Genomic DNA, 17,309 nt, shown 5'->3' with positions numbered 1-17,309 from the left:
TCGGACAGTGGACTCATCTCTGTGCTTGTTCTGTTAGACCTCAGTGCTGCTTTTGATACTGTTGACCATAAAATTTTATTACAGAGATTAGAGCATGCCATAGGTATTAAAGGCACTGCGCTGCGGTGGTTTGAATCATATTTGTCTAATAGATTACAATTTGTTCATGTAAATGGGGAATCTTCTTCACAGACTAAAGTTAATTATGGAGTTCCACAAGGTTCTGTGCTAGGACCAATTTTATTCACTTTATACATGCTTCCCTTAGGCAGTATTATTAGACGGTATTGCTTAAATTTTCATTGTTACGCAGATGATACCCAGCTTTATCTATCCATGAAGCCAGAGGACACACACCAATTAGCTAAACTGCAGGATTGTCTTACAGACATAAAGACATGGATGACCTCTAATTTCCTGCTTTTAAACTCAGATAAAACTGAAGTTATTGTACTTGGCCCCACAAATCTTAGAAACATGGTGTCTCACCAGATCCTTACTCTGGATGGCATTACCCTGACCTCTAGTAATACTGTGAGAAATCTTGGAGTCATTTTTGATCAGGATATGTCATTCAAAGCGCATATTAAACAAATATGTAGGACTGCTTTTTTGCATTTACGCAATATCTCTAAAATCAGAAAGGTCTTGTCTCAGAGTGATGCTGAAAAACTAATTCATGCATTTATTTCCTCTAGGCTGGACTATTGTAATTCATTATTATCAGGTTGTCCTAAAAGTTCCCTAAAAAGCCTTCAGTTAATTCAAAATGCTGCAGCTAGAGTACTGACGGGGACTAGAAGGAGAGAGCATATCTCACCCATATTGGCCTCTCTTCATTGGCTTCCTGTTAATTCTAGAACAGAATTTAAAATTCTTCTTCTTACTTATAAGGTTTTGAATAATCAGGTCCCATCTTATCTTAGGGACCTCGTAGTACCATATCACCCCAATAGAGCGCTTCGCTCTCAGACTGCAGGCTTACTTGTAGTTCCTAGGGTTTGTAAGAGTAGAATGGGAGGCAGAGCCTTCAGCTTTCAGGCTCCTCTCCTGTGGAACCAGCTCCCAATTCAGATCAGGGAGACAGACACCCTCTCTACTTTTAAGATTAGGCTTAAAACTTTCCTTTTTGCTAAAGCTTATAGTTAGGGCTGGATCAGGTGACCCTGAACCATCCCTTAGTTATGCTGCTATAGACGTAGACTGCTGGGGGGTTCCCATGATGCACTGTTTCTTTCTCTTTTTGCTCTGTATGCACCACTCTGCATTTAATCATTAGTGATCGATCTCTGCGCCCCTCCACAGCATGTCTTTTTCCTGGTTCTCTCCCTCAGCCCCAACCAGTCCCAGCAGAAGACTGCCCCTCCCTGAGCCTGGTTCTGCTGGAGGTTTCTTCCTGTTAAAAGGGAGTTTTTCCTTCCCACTGTAGCCAAGTGCTTGCTCACAGGGGGTCGTTTTGACCGTTGGGGTTTTACATAATTATTGTATGGCCTTGCCTTACAATATAAAGCGCCTTGGGGCAACTGTTTGTTGTGATTTGGCGCTATATAAAAACATTGATTGATTGATATATATATATATATATATATATATATATATATATATATATACACATGAGGACATTTTGGCTTTTATCTCCGGAAAAATGCCTCATCCTGACTCGTTTTGTTTTTAGGAAAGGCTGAAGGACAAACCTTGCTTGTATTTACCCATCTCCTCGGAATGATCATGATGATATGATTAATCAGCATCTGGTGGCCAGAAATATGCTTTTCTATTTTTCCAAACGGGGCTAGATCTTCTTTCTAAAGAAGCCGCATTGGAGACAAGAGTGTTAAGTCTCTGGTGTTTCTGTAAAGAACATGCATTAGAATGCTGGTTTGCTCGTGCACATCAGATGCACACTGTGATTAGTGGCTAGTTTCACTCTGATTGGTCATTTGAAAAGTTGGCTGATGGTAATCAGCAGACAGTGTGCCTCACTGTTTTGGCAGCGAGAACTTTAACAGATTTTCATGTTAACACTTAGGAGAAGCAGCACAGTGTCTTTTTGTGTGGTATTTATTTCTTCTCAGAATGTCTGACTTTCCTCAGACAACGTGGAAAAGAGAAAAGGAATTTGCCAATTGTCAGTAGATTGGATTCTATTTTTCTTTTTATGTATATTAATTTGGTGATGAATTGGAAACCTGTGCACCTGTGTACCACCCTCCTCTTGCACTTTGCATACTGGAGTATATCACCATTCTGTTGAGTTGGAAAAAGGGTTGAACGAAACATGTCCAGTATACTAGTACAGCTAATGTTGTCTTGCTGTGCGCCTGCACGTGTGCTCATTTTGTTTGCACAGTCTCAAAACAGCAGGGGCTTTCCACATTCTTTGAGCAATGAAACGTGCTACAGTAACTGTATGAATCACAACTGAGAGCTTGTGTACAGACGCACGTATACGATTCTAACCACACTTTTAATCCACATACGAAACTACAGACAACACAAAGCTATATTTTGTCTCATGCTCAGCAGAGAAAACAGAAAAGTCCCTGCATGTGCAGTCCCTCTCGCCAAACAAAAACAACAAAAAAAATATATTTCAGACGTCATTAAGAGTGACATGGTTTTACCGATTTAAAAGAAAAAAAAAATCTGAAACACCTCAACGACCTGTTCTTTATGTAAGCCCTTCTAATAACAGCAGTGTCAACATCTTTATTAAAAATATTAATCTAGACTTTCTCACTGTTCACAATGGAATGCTGTACTATACTATGCGTGCGTGTGTAAAGTTAAGATTAATGAGGATTTATGGGTCTGTTATGTGACAAAGGACGTCCTTTATCCTCAGATTGCCCTGACAACTCTTCTGTGTGTGTGCACATTACTGGAATATTTAATCAAATTATTTGTGGTCACTGTCATTGTCTCACTTGTTGCTCTCTCTCTCTTCCTTGTAGCTCAGCCAGTTCTATACTGGTGCTCCAGAAACATGTCTGTGTGGAGTAATGTTTCTTTCAACCTGGCTGTGCTCATGAACCTGTTGGTGTGCTTCTTCTATCCACTGGAGGAGGTTTATGGAGGTTTGTCACATGCACAGACACTAGCGTGACTTCAGCTCTTTTAAAGCTGACCTCTGACCCTGCTTAAACATTGTGACTTGTATTAGTCTGAAATCTCATGGTGATTAGTTTTCTTGAAATCACTTTTTGTGACATAACGAACAACCTCCATTCAAATATGTTCAGCACTCTAGAATTTAATCATTTTTGTCCATAATGTGTTGCTCCAAAAAAAAGGCCAATTTGAAATATCAGATGTTCCTGTTCAAGGGACCCCCGCCTTAAAAAAATCCCAACAGAAGTCAATTATCTAGTTAAAAACAATCTTGTTTTCAAATTTCAAAAATGCAAATCAAATAAGCATGCTACATTAGAAGCAGTGTTACAGTATCAAGGTTCCAGTTAGAGTAGGTTTTTTTCCAGCATTATTGAAGCTAGAGAGACTGGTTGCAGAGCAATTCTCTATCCAGCTGAATAACAGCACCCAGTGCAATTTGGACTTAGAGCTAATCACTCTTCAGAGATGGCTAACTGCTGCTTTATAGAGAAGGATAAATCATCAGCGAACAATTACGGTGTTTGGATCTTAGGAAAGTCTTTTGTACTATGTTATGCTGCCCCTCCTCTCGTGATAGCTACCTTTAATTTCTCTTCAGATATCCTTAGCTGGATAGAGTTCTACCTTTATGAATGATGTCTGTAATTGTCCACTTCTCTCAGTTCCTTCACTGTTAACCCATAAAGATTCATATTTGGCTCACTTCTTAGCTTGTATGGTAATGATCTTCCATCTGTGTATGTTCAGATGTATGCTGATGACACTGTGAAATAGTTACATAGCAGTGCCAAAAGCAAAGTTGCCTCTTTTTGAACTAACCCAATAGCACATTACTAAATGGTTAAACCGTTACTACAGTATATACAACCCTGAAGTGGAAAAAGTTGGAACAGTATGGAAAATGGAAATAAAAATAACCCACAGTGATTACACTTTGACCTCTGTTTCATTGCAGACAGTATTAACCCAACATATGTCATATTTTGTGTTGTCAACTTTTTTAGGGATAGGGTCATTTAGGACTAATAATGATGCTAAGATGATGTGGGTACAAGTACTGGATTGCCTGCCTGCAGTCCTGATCTGTCAAAAACAGAGAATGTAGTGAGAATTTTCAAGGAGGTGATGATCTAGTGGTTAAAGCGTTGGGCTTGAGACCAGAGGATCCTCGGGTTCAAATCCCAGCCTGACCGAAAAATCACTAAAGGCCCTTGGGCAAGGTTCTTAATCCACTAGTTGCTCCCGGTGTGTAGTGAGCGCCTTGCATACCAGCACCCTCACATCGGGGTGAATGTGAGGCATTATTGTAAAGCACTTTGAGCGTCTAATGCAGATGGAAAAGCGCCACAAAAATGCAGTCCATTTACCAAAAAAAAAAAAAATACAAAAATGATTAACCTCTTCTACCTTATAACACAGTACTTTGTCAATGCAATACAGGAATGCATTTCAGAAGAAATGTAGAACGTAGCATGTGCGTTATGGTGCGCCTCTATTCATACGAGCAGGAGCTGTGCACTAACCACAGCAATGCACACACTCTCCCTTCTGTGGCGGATGCAAAGCTCCACTGTGGGACAAATAATAATCATTTATAAAGAATGCCACTGATAACACATAAATATAAACAAGGGAAATACTCACCCTAACCTGCATCACTGAGTCCAAAACCAAACTTGTCCAAGGTTTTAGTGTGGTGACCTTGTGTGCCAAGTTTCCCCTTGACAAAGTCTTTGTTGCACACACCTCGGCCACAAACATAGACACACACACTGGGAGTCTGCCTTTGCCTTAATAGCCGTCTAGCTTTGTAGCACTGAGGTTTCTGGATTTAATTTTGGTTGTTCCTTTTGATCAGATTCTAATTTAGCACAGCAGTCACCTGTTGTCTGGTATTGTACAATTCTGACCAGCACTTCAAAGCTTTTTTGGCATTATAGTTTTTCTCCTATTGGATATACGAGCGTCTTACTTCATACTTCACATCTTGATGAACCTTGGTATACATTTTCATTACTTTCTGAGAAGAACCCTGAAGGGTATTGGAATTAAAACACACACGCGCACGCTCACACACAGAGCCAGCACACGCAACAGCTTTCTCCTTATGCATCGCTATAACTTTACATGTACACTACCAGTCAAGGTTTGGACACACTTTCCCACGCTGTATAATTACTGTCCAAACTGCTATGACACACTTTCCCAGAAAGTTCAAACTGTTATGACACACTTTCCCAAAACGGCCACTGCCACGGAATCTGTTAACGCTGTTTTCCCTTTTTATTTTTACATATTGTATGTTGTACAGAAAAAAAAACATTAATTTTTCAGTAAGCTTCTCAGTTACATTTTTACAAATAAGTTGGCAGTACAGCACCTGTGCATCAGTTGTAATTGCCGATACATGCAAACTTACATAGTCACTCTGCAATGGCATTTGTTCTACTTGGAAATGTGTTGTCACACTGTGACTAATAGAGCAAATCAATTAGTTACATATTTAAATGTTTTGATCAGTGGCAAACTTGCATAACCTGTCTCTCGCCTGTGGATTTGGGGCTATGATGGTCAATTGACATTACATTTCCACTGGAAAGATAGAAAGCTGCATTCAGCAGAATGATTTTCCCGTTGTCGCAGACTGAACAGCCCCTCCTAAAAATTGGTCCCCCTGTCTTCACTGCGCATGCATCATTTCTGTGCGTCAGCCGCAGTTCACCGATTATCACCTCGTTTCTGCTTCAAACCGCACTCCAGTCATCATCTATCTCAGCGACAGATATCTGAAGCTTTTGTACAACAATAATTTCCACATAAATTCAGCATTATTTCATAATAAAAGACAGAGGAAGCGATCAGAGTGCCACAGCTAGAGGAGCAGCTGCTGCTGCGTTCACTGCGCCTCGGTCATTTCAAAGCGTCGGTAGCAGCTCACAGATTATCACCTCATTTCTGCTTAAAATGGTTTTGTCTCTGCTGACTTTAGAATGATTTAAGAGGTTTTACCTTGTCAATAATCACATTATTCCCTTTGATCGCTTTGGATGTAGAGACTCAGTCTCAGACGAGCTGCTGTGGTCCCAAATGGCGCATGCTCAGTGAAGGCAGGGCGGACCCATTTTTAGGGGGGACTATTCGGTCTGCAAAACCGGTTTCAAGAGATATACAACCCCTGGCAATAATTATAGAATCACCGGCCTCGGAGGATGTTCATTCAGTTGTTTAATTTTGTAGAAAAAAAGCAGATCACAGACATGACACAAAACTAAAGTCATTTCAAATGGCAACTTTCTGGCTTTAAGAAACACTATAAGAAATCAAGAAAAAAAATTGTGGCAGTCAGTTACGGTTACTTTTTTAGACCAAGCAGAGGGAAAAAAATATGGACTCACTCAGTTCTGAGGAATAAATTATGGAATCATCCTGTAAATTTTCATCCCCAAAACTAACACCTGCATCAAATCAGATCTGCTTGTTAGTCTGCATCTAAAAAGGAGTGATCACACCTTGGAGAGCTGTTGCACCAAGTGGACTAACATGAATCATGGCTCCAACACGAGAGATGTCAATTGAAACAAAGGAGAGGATTATCAAACTCTTAAGAGGGTAAATCATCACGCAATGTTGCAAAAGATGTTGGTTGTTCTCAGTCAGCTGTGTCTAAACTCTGGACCAAATACAAACATGGGAAGGTTGTTAAAGGCAAACATACTGGTAGACCAAGGAAGACATCAAAGCGATAAGAAAGAAAACTTAAAGCAATATGTCTCAAAAATCGAAAATGCACAACAAAACAAATGAGGAACGAATGGGAGGAAACTGGAGTCAACGTCTGTGACCGAACTGTAAGAAACCGCCAAAAGGAAATGGGATTTACATACAGAAAAGCTAAACGAAAGCCATCATTAACACCGAAACAGAAAAAAACAACGTTACATTGGGCTAAGGAAAAGCAATCATGGACTGTGGATGACTGGATGAAAGTCAAATTCAGTGATGAATCTCGAAACTGCATTGGGCAAGGTGATGATGCTGGAACTTTTGTTTGGTGCCGTTCCAATGAGATTTATAAAGATGACTGCCTGAAGAGAACATGTAATTTTCCACAGTCATTGATGATATGGGGCTGCATGTCAGGTAAAGGCACTGGGGAGATGGCTGTCATTACATCATCAATAAATGCCCAAGTTTACGTTGATATTTTGGACAGTTTTCTTATCCCATCAATTGAAAGGATGTTTGGGGATGATGAAATCATTTTTCAAGATGATAATGCATCTTGCCATAGAGCAAAAACTGTGAAAACATTCCTTGCAAAAAGACACATAGGGTCAATGCCATGGCCTGCAAATAGTCCGGATCTTAATCCAATTGAAAATCTTTGGTGGAAGTTGAAGAAAATGGTCCATGACAAGGCTCCAACCTGCAAACTGATCTAGCAACAGCAATCAGAGAAAGTTGGAGCCAGATTGATGAAGAGTACTGTTTGTCACTCATTAAGTCCATACCTCAGAGACTGCAAGCTGTTATAAAAGCCACAGGTGGTGCAACAAAATACTAGTGATGTGTTGGAGCGTTCTTTTGTTTTTCATGATTCCATAATTTTTTCCTCAGAATTGAGTGATTCCATATTTTTTTTCCCTCTGCTTGGTCTTAAAAAGTAACTGTTACTGACTGCCACAATTTTTTTTTCCTGATTTCTTATAGTGTTTCTTAAAGCCAGAAAGTTGCCATTTGAAATGACTTTAGTTTTGTGTCATGTCTGTGATCTGCTTTTTTCTACAAAATTAAACAACTGAATGAACATCCTCCGAAGCCGGTGATTCCATAATTTTTGCCAGGGGTTGTATGTGCTGGAGGAACCAGATTTGAGTGGGATTCACTGAGGTCTGAACGCAAATGTAGATGGAATTTGTCTTGCTTGGGGTTCAAGATGTCATACTCTTCTCTACGTCCGTGCACTGACGGCGTCTTCTCACTGTGCCAACATTCAGTGGAGCTACAGCATTGAGGACATAAAACAACACACCGCCTTCTTGCCAAGAGAATCCATCGAGTATGTGCTGACATCCAGATAAAAAACATTAAAAAAAGCACACAGCCACACTGCCTTTTTTTCATTCTTTTTGTTTAAGTCTAAGCTTGGCTAAATGAACAACTACACTGCATTTTACTGCATCTGGAGAACTGTCCTTTCTCTGCTCATGCAGAATTCACACCCAGTGCTGGTGCTTTGGCCAATCAGAAGCCTAGTCTGAAGCATCGGACATCTGCAGGATATTAACACATGAGTATTGTAAAAGTAAAAAAATCAAGTAGAGGACAAAAGCTGTAAACCTTCATGCTGCCACCAGAAAACCTCTCAACCTGATGTCTGCTAAATGTTTTGAGCACGCACAAAACTTTCCAATGGATGTGGCAGACATTAGCTGATAAGGAACACAGTTAGCGAATGTGAAAAGCACTTTTGCAGGACAAAAACAAACATCCAAAATTCATATCAGTTCCTTGTATGTTTCCTTGATCCGTCATAGTGTGACAGGTGCTTTAGACATGTTCACGTGAGATTCAGACACATCTTTGGCCTGCTGAAACAGGCTCTTTTATGGCTTCGGGCCATGGCCTTGCCCCCACCCTGCCATCCCCCCCCCCAACACTCTCTTCCCTGCTTTGCTTTGAGTGTTAGAATAAGGGTTATAAGAGCAGGATATCTAGGTCAGTGTGTTCCTGCCTGCATCCATGTGACTGCCCTTTGATGAATCACGTTCTTTGCACCACATGATCATATTCAGGCGGGCCTTGTATGAGCCCTTCTCCACTGTTTTTCCAGCATATTGAGCTAGATGACTCCTCACACATTTGAGTGCTCAATGTAAGATAGTTAAGGAGTTTGCGGCTGTACAAACTCATCTTCTTTCTCTGCCACCCCACTGGAGCTGCTTGTGGCTCCCAGCTCAATCCTCATGAATCTTTCAGTTGAGGTATTTTTAGAGAGAGCTGTTATGTAAGTGGCACCTGTCATGTGATCTCTACTGGGATTGGGAGGGAAAGCATACTAGATGTGGGTGAGGAGGGGAGAACTAGAGAGGCAAGGTGGTAGGAAAAGAATTAGGAAGGGAAGAAGGGCTCTCTCACTTGCAGTATTGCAGTACTCGCTTCTGCGTTGTTGTCAATCTTACTTTTCTTTTCAAAATTCTTGCTAATCTAAGTTCTTGTTTTTGTATTTCCCTTAAACATTTTCCCTTTATCCCCTTTTTCTTTTTCTTTATTCTGTATGTTTTGTGCCTGCTAAAATGAACGCGTGCTCTTGTTTTTAGGCCAGCCGAACCTGGCTTGGGGTTTTATCATGAGTGGCACATTGCTACTTAAATCCCTGGATTGAGACACTAATCCTGGATTTACTCCGGGATCAAGAGAAGTATCAGAACGGCCCTCACTAAAGCTCAGTGCACATACACATGTACAAAAAAGTATGTCATATAGTTTTAGGTGTTATGTAACTGGTGCTCTCTGAGTTCTCATTAACAAAGGCGCTGCACTTGCCTAGTGGAAGTTTGCTGAAGAAATATTTCTTGATATAAGTTGGAAACTGCACAGTTTTCTTGATGTAATGCTTTTGTAGATTAAATATGCAGTAGTCACTCTTCAGTCTGTCATTATAACCACTGGACTTGATAAATACCTGTATGCCTAGTTCTATCATATGTTTGTTGAACTTTATCTGAATTTTTATTTTATCTATCTATTATTTATTGTTATTGGTACTATGGTCAAAGCAGTGGGTCTCCCTTCTGAGACTGTGTAAGGTTTTCTACAGTTAAAAATCACCCGCGTTAGTTTTTCTTACCACTGTTGCCAATGTGCATGCTTTGTGAGGGTGGGGAAGGTTAGACCTTAGCCTTGTGAGGTGCCTTGGAGCAGTTTGTTGTGATTTGATGCTATATTAATAAATTGGATTGATTTGAAACTGTTGCACAAGTGTTTTTTTTAAGAACCTTGCACTCCATTTTGCAGTTTACCATGAAAATTTGCTCAATTCTATTTGCAGCCAGTTTTGAAGCATGGTAGAAGGCAGCTGTTGTGTTATATTCACATGTTGACTGTATCACTGACATCTGCAGTAGCAGATTGTCTACAATGACTGACTAATACATCAGTCAAACCACTCCCTCTGCGTGATGTCATCTCCACCTCCTGCAATGTCCTAATCGAGACATCAGTTGTCATTTCACCTTTTTTTCACGGGTCCTTTATTTGTGTTTACATTATTGAACAATCTCCTTTTGGATTAATAAAGTTCTTTCTTCTTCTTAGTGGAATTAATTTGTGACAGCATGCACCAAATAGAGTAAGTGTTCCACACTGTGGAATACACATCTAATGCACTATTGTCATGTACAATGCATCCAGAAACAGGGCTGGACTGGGACCAAAAAAAAAATGACAGACGGACATATTAAGTTTATAGTGTTAATTAGATCAACGAGTTCAAGACCGAAATCTGCAGTGGAAGCCCTTTGTTCCAGTTGGAACCCAGAGGATTAATGAATTAGATCGTTATCACATGGACAGAGGCAACAGTGTTATATACAAAGTTTTTATTTACAGTGAAAGTTCTGGCTGTGACTGTTTAAAGAGTTGACTTGTGAAGTTTACTTGTGAAGTTGTGAAGTTAATGATGTGTCATTAAAAACAGATGGAATGGACATACAAAGGGTAAAAGAAATGAAATTTCTAGGAGTCATGATTGATGAAGATCTTACATGGAAGTCACACATAAATTACACAAAAGGAAAAATAGCGAAAGCCATTGCTGTTTTGCATAAAGTAAAATTTTCGTTGAATAGTTATGGATTATTAACATTGTACAATTCATTGATTGTCCCATATTTAACTTATTGTGTAGAAATCTGGGTATCAACATGTTAAACTTATACACAACCATTATTTATTCTGCAGAAAAGAGCTTTAAAAATGATTAGCAATAGTCGTTTTATAGATCCATCTAATCCATTATTCATTAAGTATAGGGTACTTAAATTTCATGATTTAGTTGATTTGAAAATATTACAAACAATGCACCAAGCTAATAAAAATGCCTTACCAATAAACATTCAAAATATGTTTGAAAAAAGAGTAAGTAGTTATAATTTGAAAGGAATAGAAGTCTTTAAAAAAACCAAGATTCAGAACCAAAGTAAAGGAACGGAGTATTGCAGTGAATGGTGTAAAATTATGGAACAACCTCAACAAAGAAATCAAAGAATCAAGGTCGCTTAAATTATTTTAAAAAACGTATTAAACTAGAAGTATTAAGTAAGTATGAAACTATGAAATAAGTCAGTAGGTTGTGACAAAGTCTAAAATGTAATCTGTTAATAATGTCTAAAATGTTTTAAGTCTAAAATGTAACCTGTTAAAAATGTAATCTTTTAAATAATGGCTACAATTATGAAATAAGTCAGTGGTATGTGACAAAGTCAAAAAATGTAATCTGTTAAATAATGTTGAATAATGATGCTTAAAATTGAAAGATTGTATTGTAAAAAAAGGGGCAGAAAATATAAGACTTGTTCTTCCCTCTGCTCCTTTTCATTCAATGTCTTGTAATATATTCATTTCTGCTTTTCTGTTTTTCTTTTAAATGAATGAAATAAATATTGGGAAAAAAAAAAGTTAGCTTTTTTTTTTTGCTGTAATGTCATGCAAGTCAGGGTTATCTGATACAAAACTGGGTGTGTATGAATGAAAATAATTCATCTCTTGCAGTTTTTAAAATCTTGTCAATTGGCGGAAAATTGAAAAAAAAAACTTTTGGCTGCATGTACAGTCACAGTGTGCTCAGTCAGTATTTTACAGTGAGCTGTGGCAGATTTTTGTCATTGTTTCTTTGACACAGAGCTCTCAAGTTGAGATACGCTCAAGAGTTCATTTCCGCCGAATCTAGTCTTGCAGGTCTTAGCGGTGAAATGTTTCAGAATGTCATGCGTTAGCATGAGAGCGTGACAACATGTTGAGTCTCACGCCGAATGTATGAGACCTGACAGGACCGCTTTTACGTGTGAGTCTCACTCCGAATGAGTGAGACTTGAGAGCTCTGTCAGTGGAAAAAAACCAGTGGACAGTTAACCACACAACCACCAGCATGTGAATGCAACAAAACTACTGGACTCTTGTCTTATCCCAAATGCTCTGAAGGATTGTAGCTTCAACACATTGCAAACACACCTTTACTGTATAAGGTTGTTCAGATTTAAATTCAATAACTGTACACAAAAATAATAGTGGACTTTGTTTCACAATCCTAAAACAACAAAATAAGTTTATGCTCATGACTTATCTTGCTTATGGTAATGTCAGTATTTGAATGGTTCCTCCACTGACTGCTGCCGGTGTCCCGTCGAGATGAGGTGAATGTCGAGATGAGGTGCGTTGCGCTACTGCGCATGCATGCGCACATCGCTCTACCCCGGACTTGAAGACGTCACCTGTCGAGATGAGGTGCCTTGCGCAACTGCACATGTGGAGATGATGTAACTCGCTCGATGTGCAACTGCGCATGCGCACGTTTTTTGTTTTTTCCGTCAAAGTTTTTTTTTTTTATTAATTGTATTCAGTGTATTTATAGCCTAGTAAGTAAAACATTTTCTGTATTTTACGTTAGGAGCATAAATGTATGTATATGTATATTTTGCCTGTCGAAATAAGCTAACTCCAGGTTAAAAATACTTATCATTTTATAGAGAGTAGATTTTATACATTACTACGTTTGGATGAACAATTTATACATTTACTTGCCCATCAAAATAAGCGAACTTCGTCAAGTAATTTTTTTCAGTGCACACATATGCAGTTATGCGAGGAACCTCATCTCGATGACGCACCTCATCTCGACAGAACACCAGTACTAATACATCAGTCAAACCACTCCCTCTGCGTGATGTCATCTCCACCTCCTGCAATGCCCCAATCGACATATCAGTTGTCATTTCACCTTTTTTTCACGGGTCCTTTATTTGTGTTTACATTATTGAACAATCTCCTCTGGATTAATAAAGTTCTTTCTTCTTCTTAGTGGAATTAATTTGTGACAGCATGCGCCAAATAGAGTAAGTGTTCCACACTGTGGAATACACATCTAATGCACTATTGTCATGTACAGTGCATCCAGAAACAGGGCTGGACTGGGACCAAAAAAAAAACAATGGCTCAACATTTTTGAGCTTGGTGGCCCACCATGATTATTTATGATATGTGAAGGTGCACGACATACCAAAGGATATATGTGCACATTGTGTTTCAAAAATTAAAATAAAGCACAGCAGCCTACATGGAAGAGAGTTGTTGTTGTTGTCATCTATTTGGCTGCTCCTGTTGTGTTCAGGGTTGTCACAGCGGATACAGCCCTATCCGCATTCGTATTTGGCACAAGTTTTACGCCGGATGCCCTTCCTGATGCAAGTCCAGTGCAACCTACATGTTAGAAAATTGATATGCTCTTTCTCTATTCACAGAGACTTTCATCTTGGGATAGATGGCCACAGTGTCACAATTCCCATCTTGAAGTGAAAGTGGATGTCAAAGAAACACTGCTAGATATGTCTTTCAGTGTTTAATGAACTATACTGTTTATACAGATACACAATTATACCCACAGTAAGACCATATATCCATGTAAAATAAAGAGCGCCTCATTAAACTGGCACCTTAAAGTATGAAAAACAGAGACAATGAGAGAGAGAAAAGATGGATACAGGCAGACAAAGGAAAGAAAGAGAGCAGTGATCAGTTAAGGTATACTTTAAATAATGTTTAGGTGAACAGAGAGATAATAGCTTATTTTGTACTTACATATGCTGAGACAAAAGGCTACATGGACCTTGGTGCTCGGAGGGAAACAGAAACCAGATATTGAAGTCAGATATGCTCAATTCATCTGATACGGTCTCTTCTAGAATTAAATGAACTCACAATGAATGAAAAAGAACACATGTAAACTCCACATCAGGAAAAGGCAAATCTTCACTCCAAATATGTCCTAAGGGGAGACAAAGAGAGGCCAGGTGGATCAAGAGAACGGTGAAGAAGAGAGACAGTTTCAAAAAAATGTACATTAACAGTATTGGTGTATTTAAATAATGCAATAATAGATGGTTGGATTCATTAGTCAGTCTGTACCAGTAGTCGACTTTATGACCATCGAGATTGATGTCAGCAAGAACACATAACAGTATACATTATAGTGAACTTACAAATATGAAGAATGCCTTGAAGTCCACACCAATGAAAGGCACATCCATGGAACATCCCTGGGAGACAGGGCAGCCTGAAAGGCAAAGCGTTTGGCAGCAAAAGCTCCAGAGCACTCCTGACCTCAAAGAGGCGACAGTTCATCTTTCAGCAGGAGAATGACCCCAAGCACACAGCCAAGATATCAAAGGAGTGGCTTCAGGACAATGCTGTGAATGTCCTTGAGTGGCCCAGCCAGAGCCCAGACCTGAATCTGATTGGACATCTCTGGAGAGATCTGAAAATGGCTGTGCAGTGACGCTCCCCATCCAACCTGATGGAGCTTGAGAGGTGCTGCAAAGATAAATGGGCAAAACTGCCCAAAGATAGGTGCACCAAGCTTGTGGCATCAAGTTCAAGAGGACTTGAGGCTGTAATTGCTGCCAAAGGTGCATCAAGGCTTGTAGCATGGGAATGCGTACAGATTCTGGACACCATAGGGTAAAAAAAATGAAGTACCTTGAAATATGTAATGCAATATACCATTTTCAAGGGTACTCTCTGGAGCAGGGGTCACCAAGCCTGTTCCTGGAGAGGATCTGCCCTGCATGTTATCCACGTCTACCTACTCAAGTCACACCTGATTTTTTTTTTTTTTTTTTATACTGGTGTTTTCCAGCTTTTGATTGGCTGAGAACACCTGATAGAATTAATTGCCTGGGAGTGGAACAGGGAGAGTTCGAAAACATGCAGGGCCGGTGCTCTCCAGGAACATTAATGAAGCGGTGTGCTGTTATCATGTCCACATCTAGTGGTCTGATGTGTCCCACCGGCCCCGCACAGGTCCATGTGGAACAGAGCTCACGGGGGTGATGTGACAGTCAGATTTCCCACTGCGTGTTATGATCTCATGGTCCATTGTCACCTGGGGCAGCCAGTCAGTGTGCGCGCTGTGGGCAAACACACCCCTTGTCAGTTCAGCGCACACACCAACACACCATCTGTGCATCCATATATCAGGCAAGTGCCCCCCCCCCCCCGCGCCCTCAGCACCGCATGTTTACGGATGCAGTTCACACGCACGGCACGTGTATGCTGGGGGAGCCGACACTCTGGCACCTCACATGTGTTGCAGTTTTGCAAAGCCACACTCGTGGGGCACTTAGACAAATTTCACATCCAGCTCGACAGTGATTGTCTGCTGACTGTTTTCGTGATGACTGCACACTCTGTCTTTCAGCCGCTGATGTGCGCAAATAGTTGTAGCAACAGGTGTACGAGGTGTTAGAGGCAGGTACGAATTTATGTTTTGTATACCATTCCTGCTTCATGTGCACTTCGTGCATACTTCGACCAAATTCGCACTGTGTGTGAAGGGGTCCTTAGCAACTGACTAAAATATAAAATGACCAGATACATAAAACTAGTGACTGAAATCAACAGAAAATCAAAGACAAATGGTTCACATAAAAAAAAGGCAAAACAGGACATGAACCCAAATCATGACAGTAACAGGAAACAATAAGTGAGTGTACATGTTCCCATGCAACAAGCATCAACGAAGTGTTAAGCAAAGGGTGTGAATACTTATGTACCTGTTATTGCTTAAGGCCCGGTCACACGGCACTTAATGAAGGGCAATGAAGCTCAGACGAAACAAGAATTCTGGACTTTTGTTGACTTTCGTTGGCATCGTTTAACCTTTGCGCAGCTTCGTTCCTGCAGCTGGTGCTTCATCAGGATATTTAAACTATTGAAAAATTTGAGCAAATGTCACAGAAAACCTCAATTCATCCGTATTTCATTTTGCTGTAGTTCTTGGCAGTTTCTTTATCTTTTGCTTAGTTTTTGTAATGTTAGTGTTTAGTTCAGCGTCGTTTGACCAGCTTAATGTTTTAATACAGTGCAGAAGCCTGTTTGTGAACACTGCTACTGCCGCTGCGTTCATGTACCATTGGAAACTACAGGGCAAACAGCCTGTTTGCTTGGATTTTTTTTTTTTTTTTTTATCTGGGTGGAGGGTCAGCTTCAATGGGCCCAGGCACCTTATATATATATATAGGCCAGAATTAATATTTTGTGTGGATACATTTAATTATTTTACTAACTGCTGAATTTGAAACAACAAAACCGTTGTATAATTTCAGATGGTACTTGTGGAACCGGACATGGGGAGTCAATGCGCAGCGTTCAGACGGACTGATCAGTTTACTGCTCTGATATATTCAATCATCTTTACACTTATATTTATTCCCCCCTTTGACAGTTTTCTGTTATAAATCAATATATATAGCTTAGTACCGTAATACAGTGATATAGCAGCCACCACAGCAAACCAGCATTTTTTGTTTGTTTGTTTGTTTTTGTTTGTTTGTTTTTGTTTTTTAAATTGGGGCAAGACGGAACATGCAGTGTGTTGCCAGTCTGAACCAGACAGTGAGGATTCTGATGATCGAGATGATCCCTCTTTTGTTCTGGACGAGGAACCAGAGCAGGTGGATCCACCAACTTGCCCACAGATCTCCACAGAGGGTCGAATCGTGCGCTTCAGCTTCCCAGGACCCAGTGCTGAGTCCTGGAAAGCAGAGCAGGATGCAGCCACACACTGCTCTAGCAGTGTCTCCAGGCGCATTTTGTGTAAAGCGTGGAGATCAGCATTAGCTTCAGTTTCATTTTGTTCTTTTGTTCCTTTTGCACTCTTCATTCCCAGGCTATTCAGTGGTGGGAAAAGTCAAAAGCTCATTCGTCCACCTTTTCTCGACAATTTGTGACTTTTTAAATTTTCCCTTTGTTCAGGAATCGTCATATGCCATGTGACCGGGCCATTTGTTTTGTATTTGTAATTAATTAGCAAGCATTAAAAACAAAACAAAAAAAAAAAACTTTTTTCATGTTGTCATTATGGGATGTTGGGAGTAGAATTTTGAAGGGGAAAATGAATTTACTCCATTTTGGAATAAGGC

General features: G+C 40.0%; 1 protein-coding gene across 4 annotated transcripts in view; it reads left to right on the top strand.

The window, feature by feature from the left end:
• The window catches only part of LOC117507035 (inositol 1,4,5-trisphosphate receptor type 1), a 286,805-nt gene that overhangs the window by 234,206 nt on the left and 35,290 nt on the right, over positions 1 to 17,309 (top strand). For all 4 annotated transcript variants that reach the window (XM_034166724.1, XM_034166723.1, XM_034166725.1 and 1 more), the window contains one exon: positions 2,955 to 3,077. In XM_034166724.1, the coding sequence (XP_034022615.1) occupies positions 2,955 to 3,077 (123 nt within the window). The remainder of the gene's footprint in view (positions 1 to 2,954; positions 3,078 to 17,309) is intronic.

This window comes from Thalassophryne amazonica, chromosome 3 (genome assembly GCF_902500255.1).
Source record: "Thalassophryne amazonica chromosome 3, fThaAma1.1, whole genome shotgun sequence".
Lineage (NCBI taxonomy): Eukaryota > Metazoa > Chordata > Actinopteri > Batrachoidiformes > Batrachoididae > Thalassophryne > Thalassophryne amazonica.
Note: the sequence above shows the minus strand (reverse complement) of the source record. Positions and strands in the feature narration are given on the sequence as shown.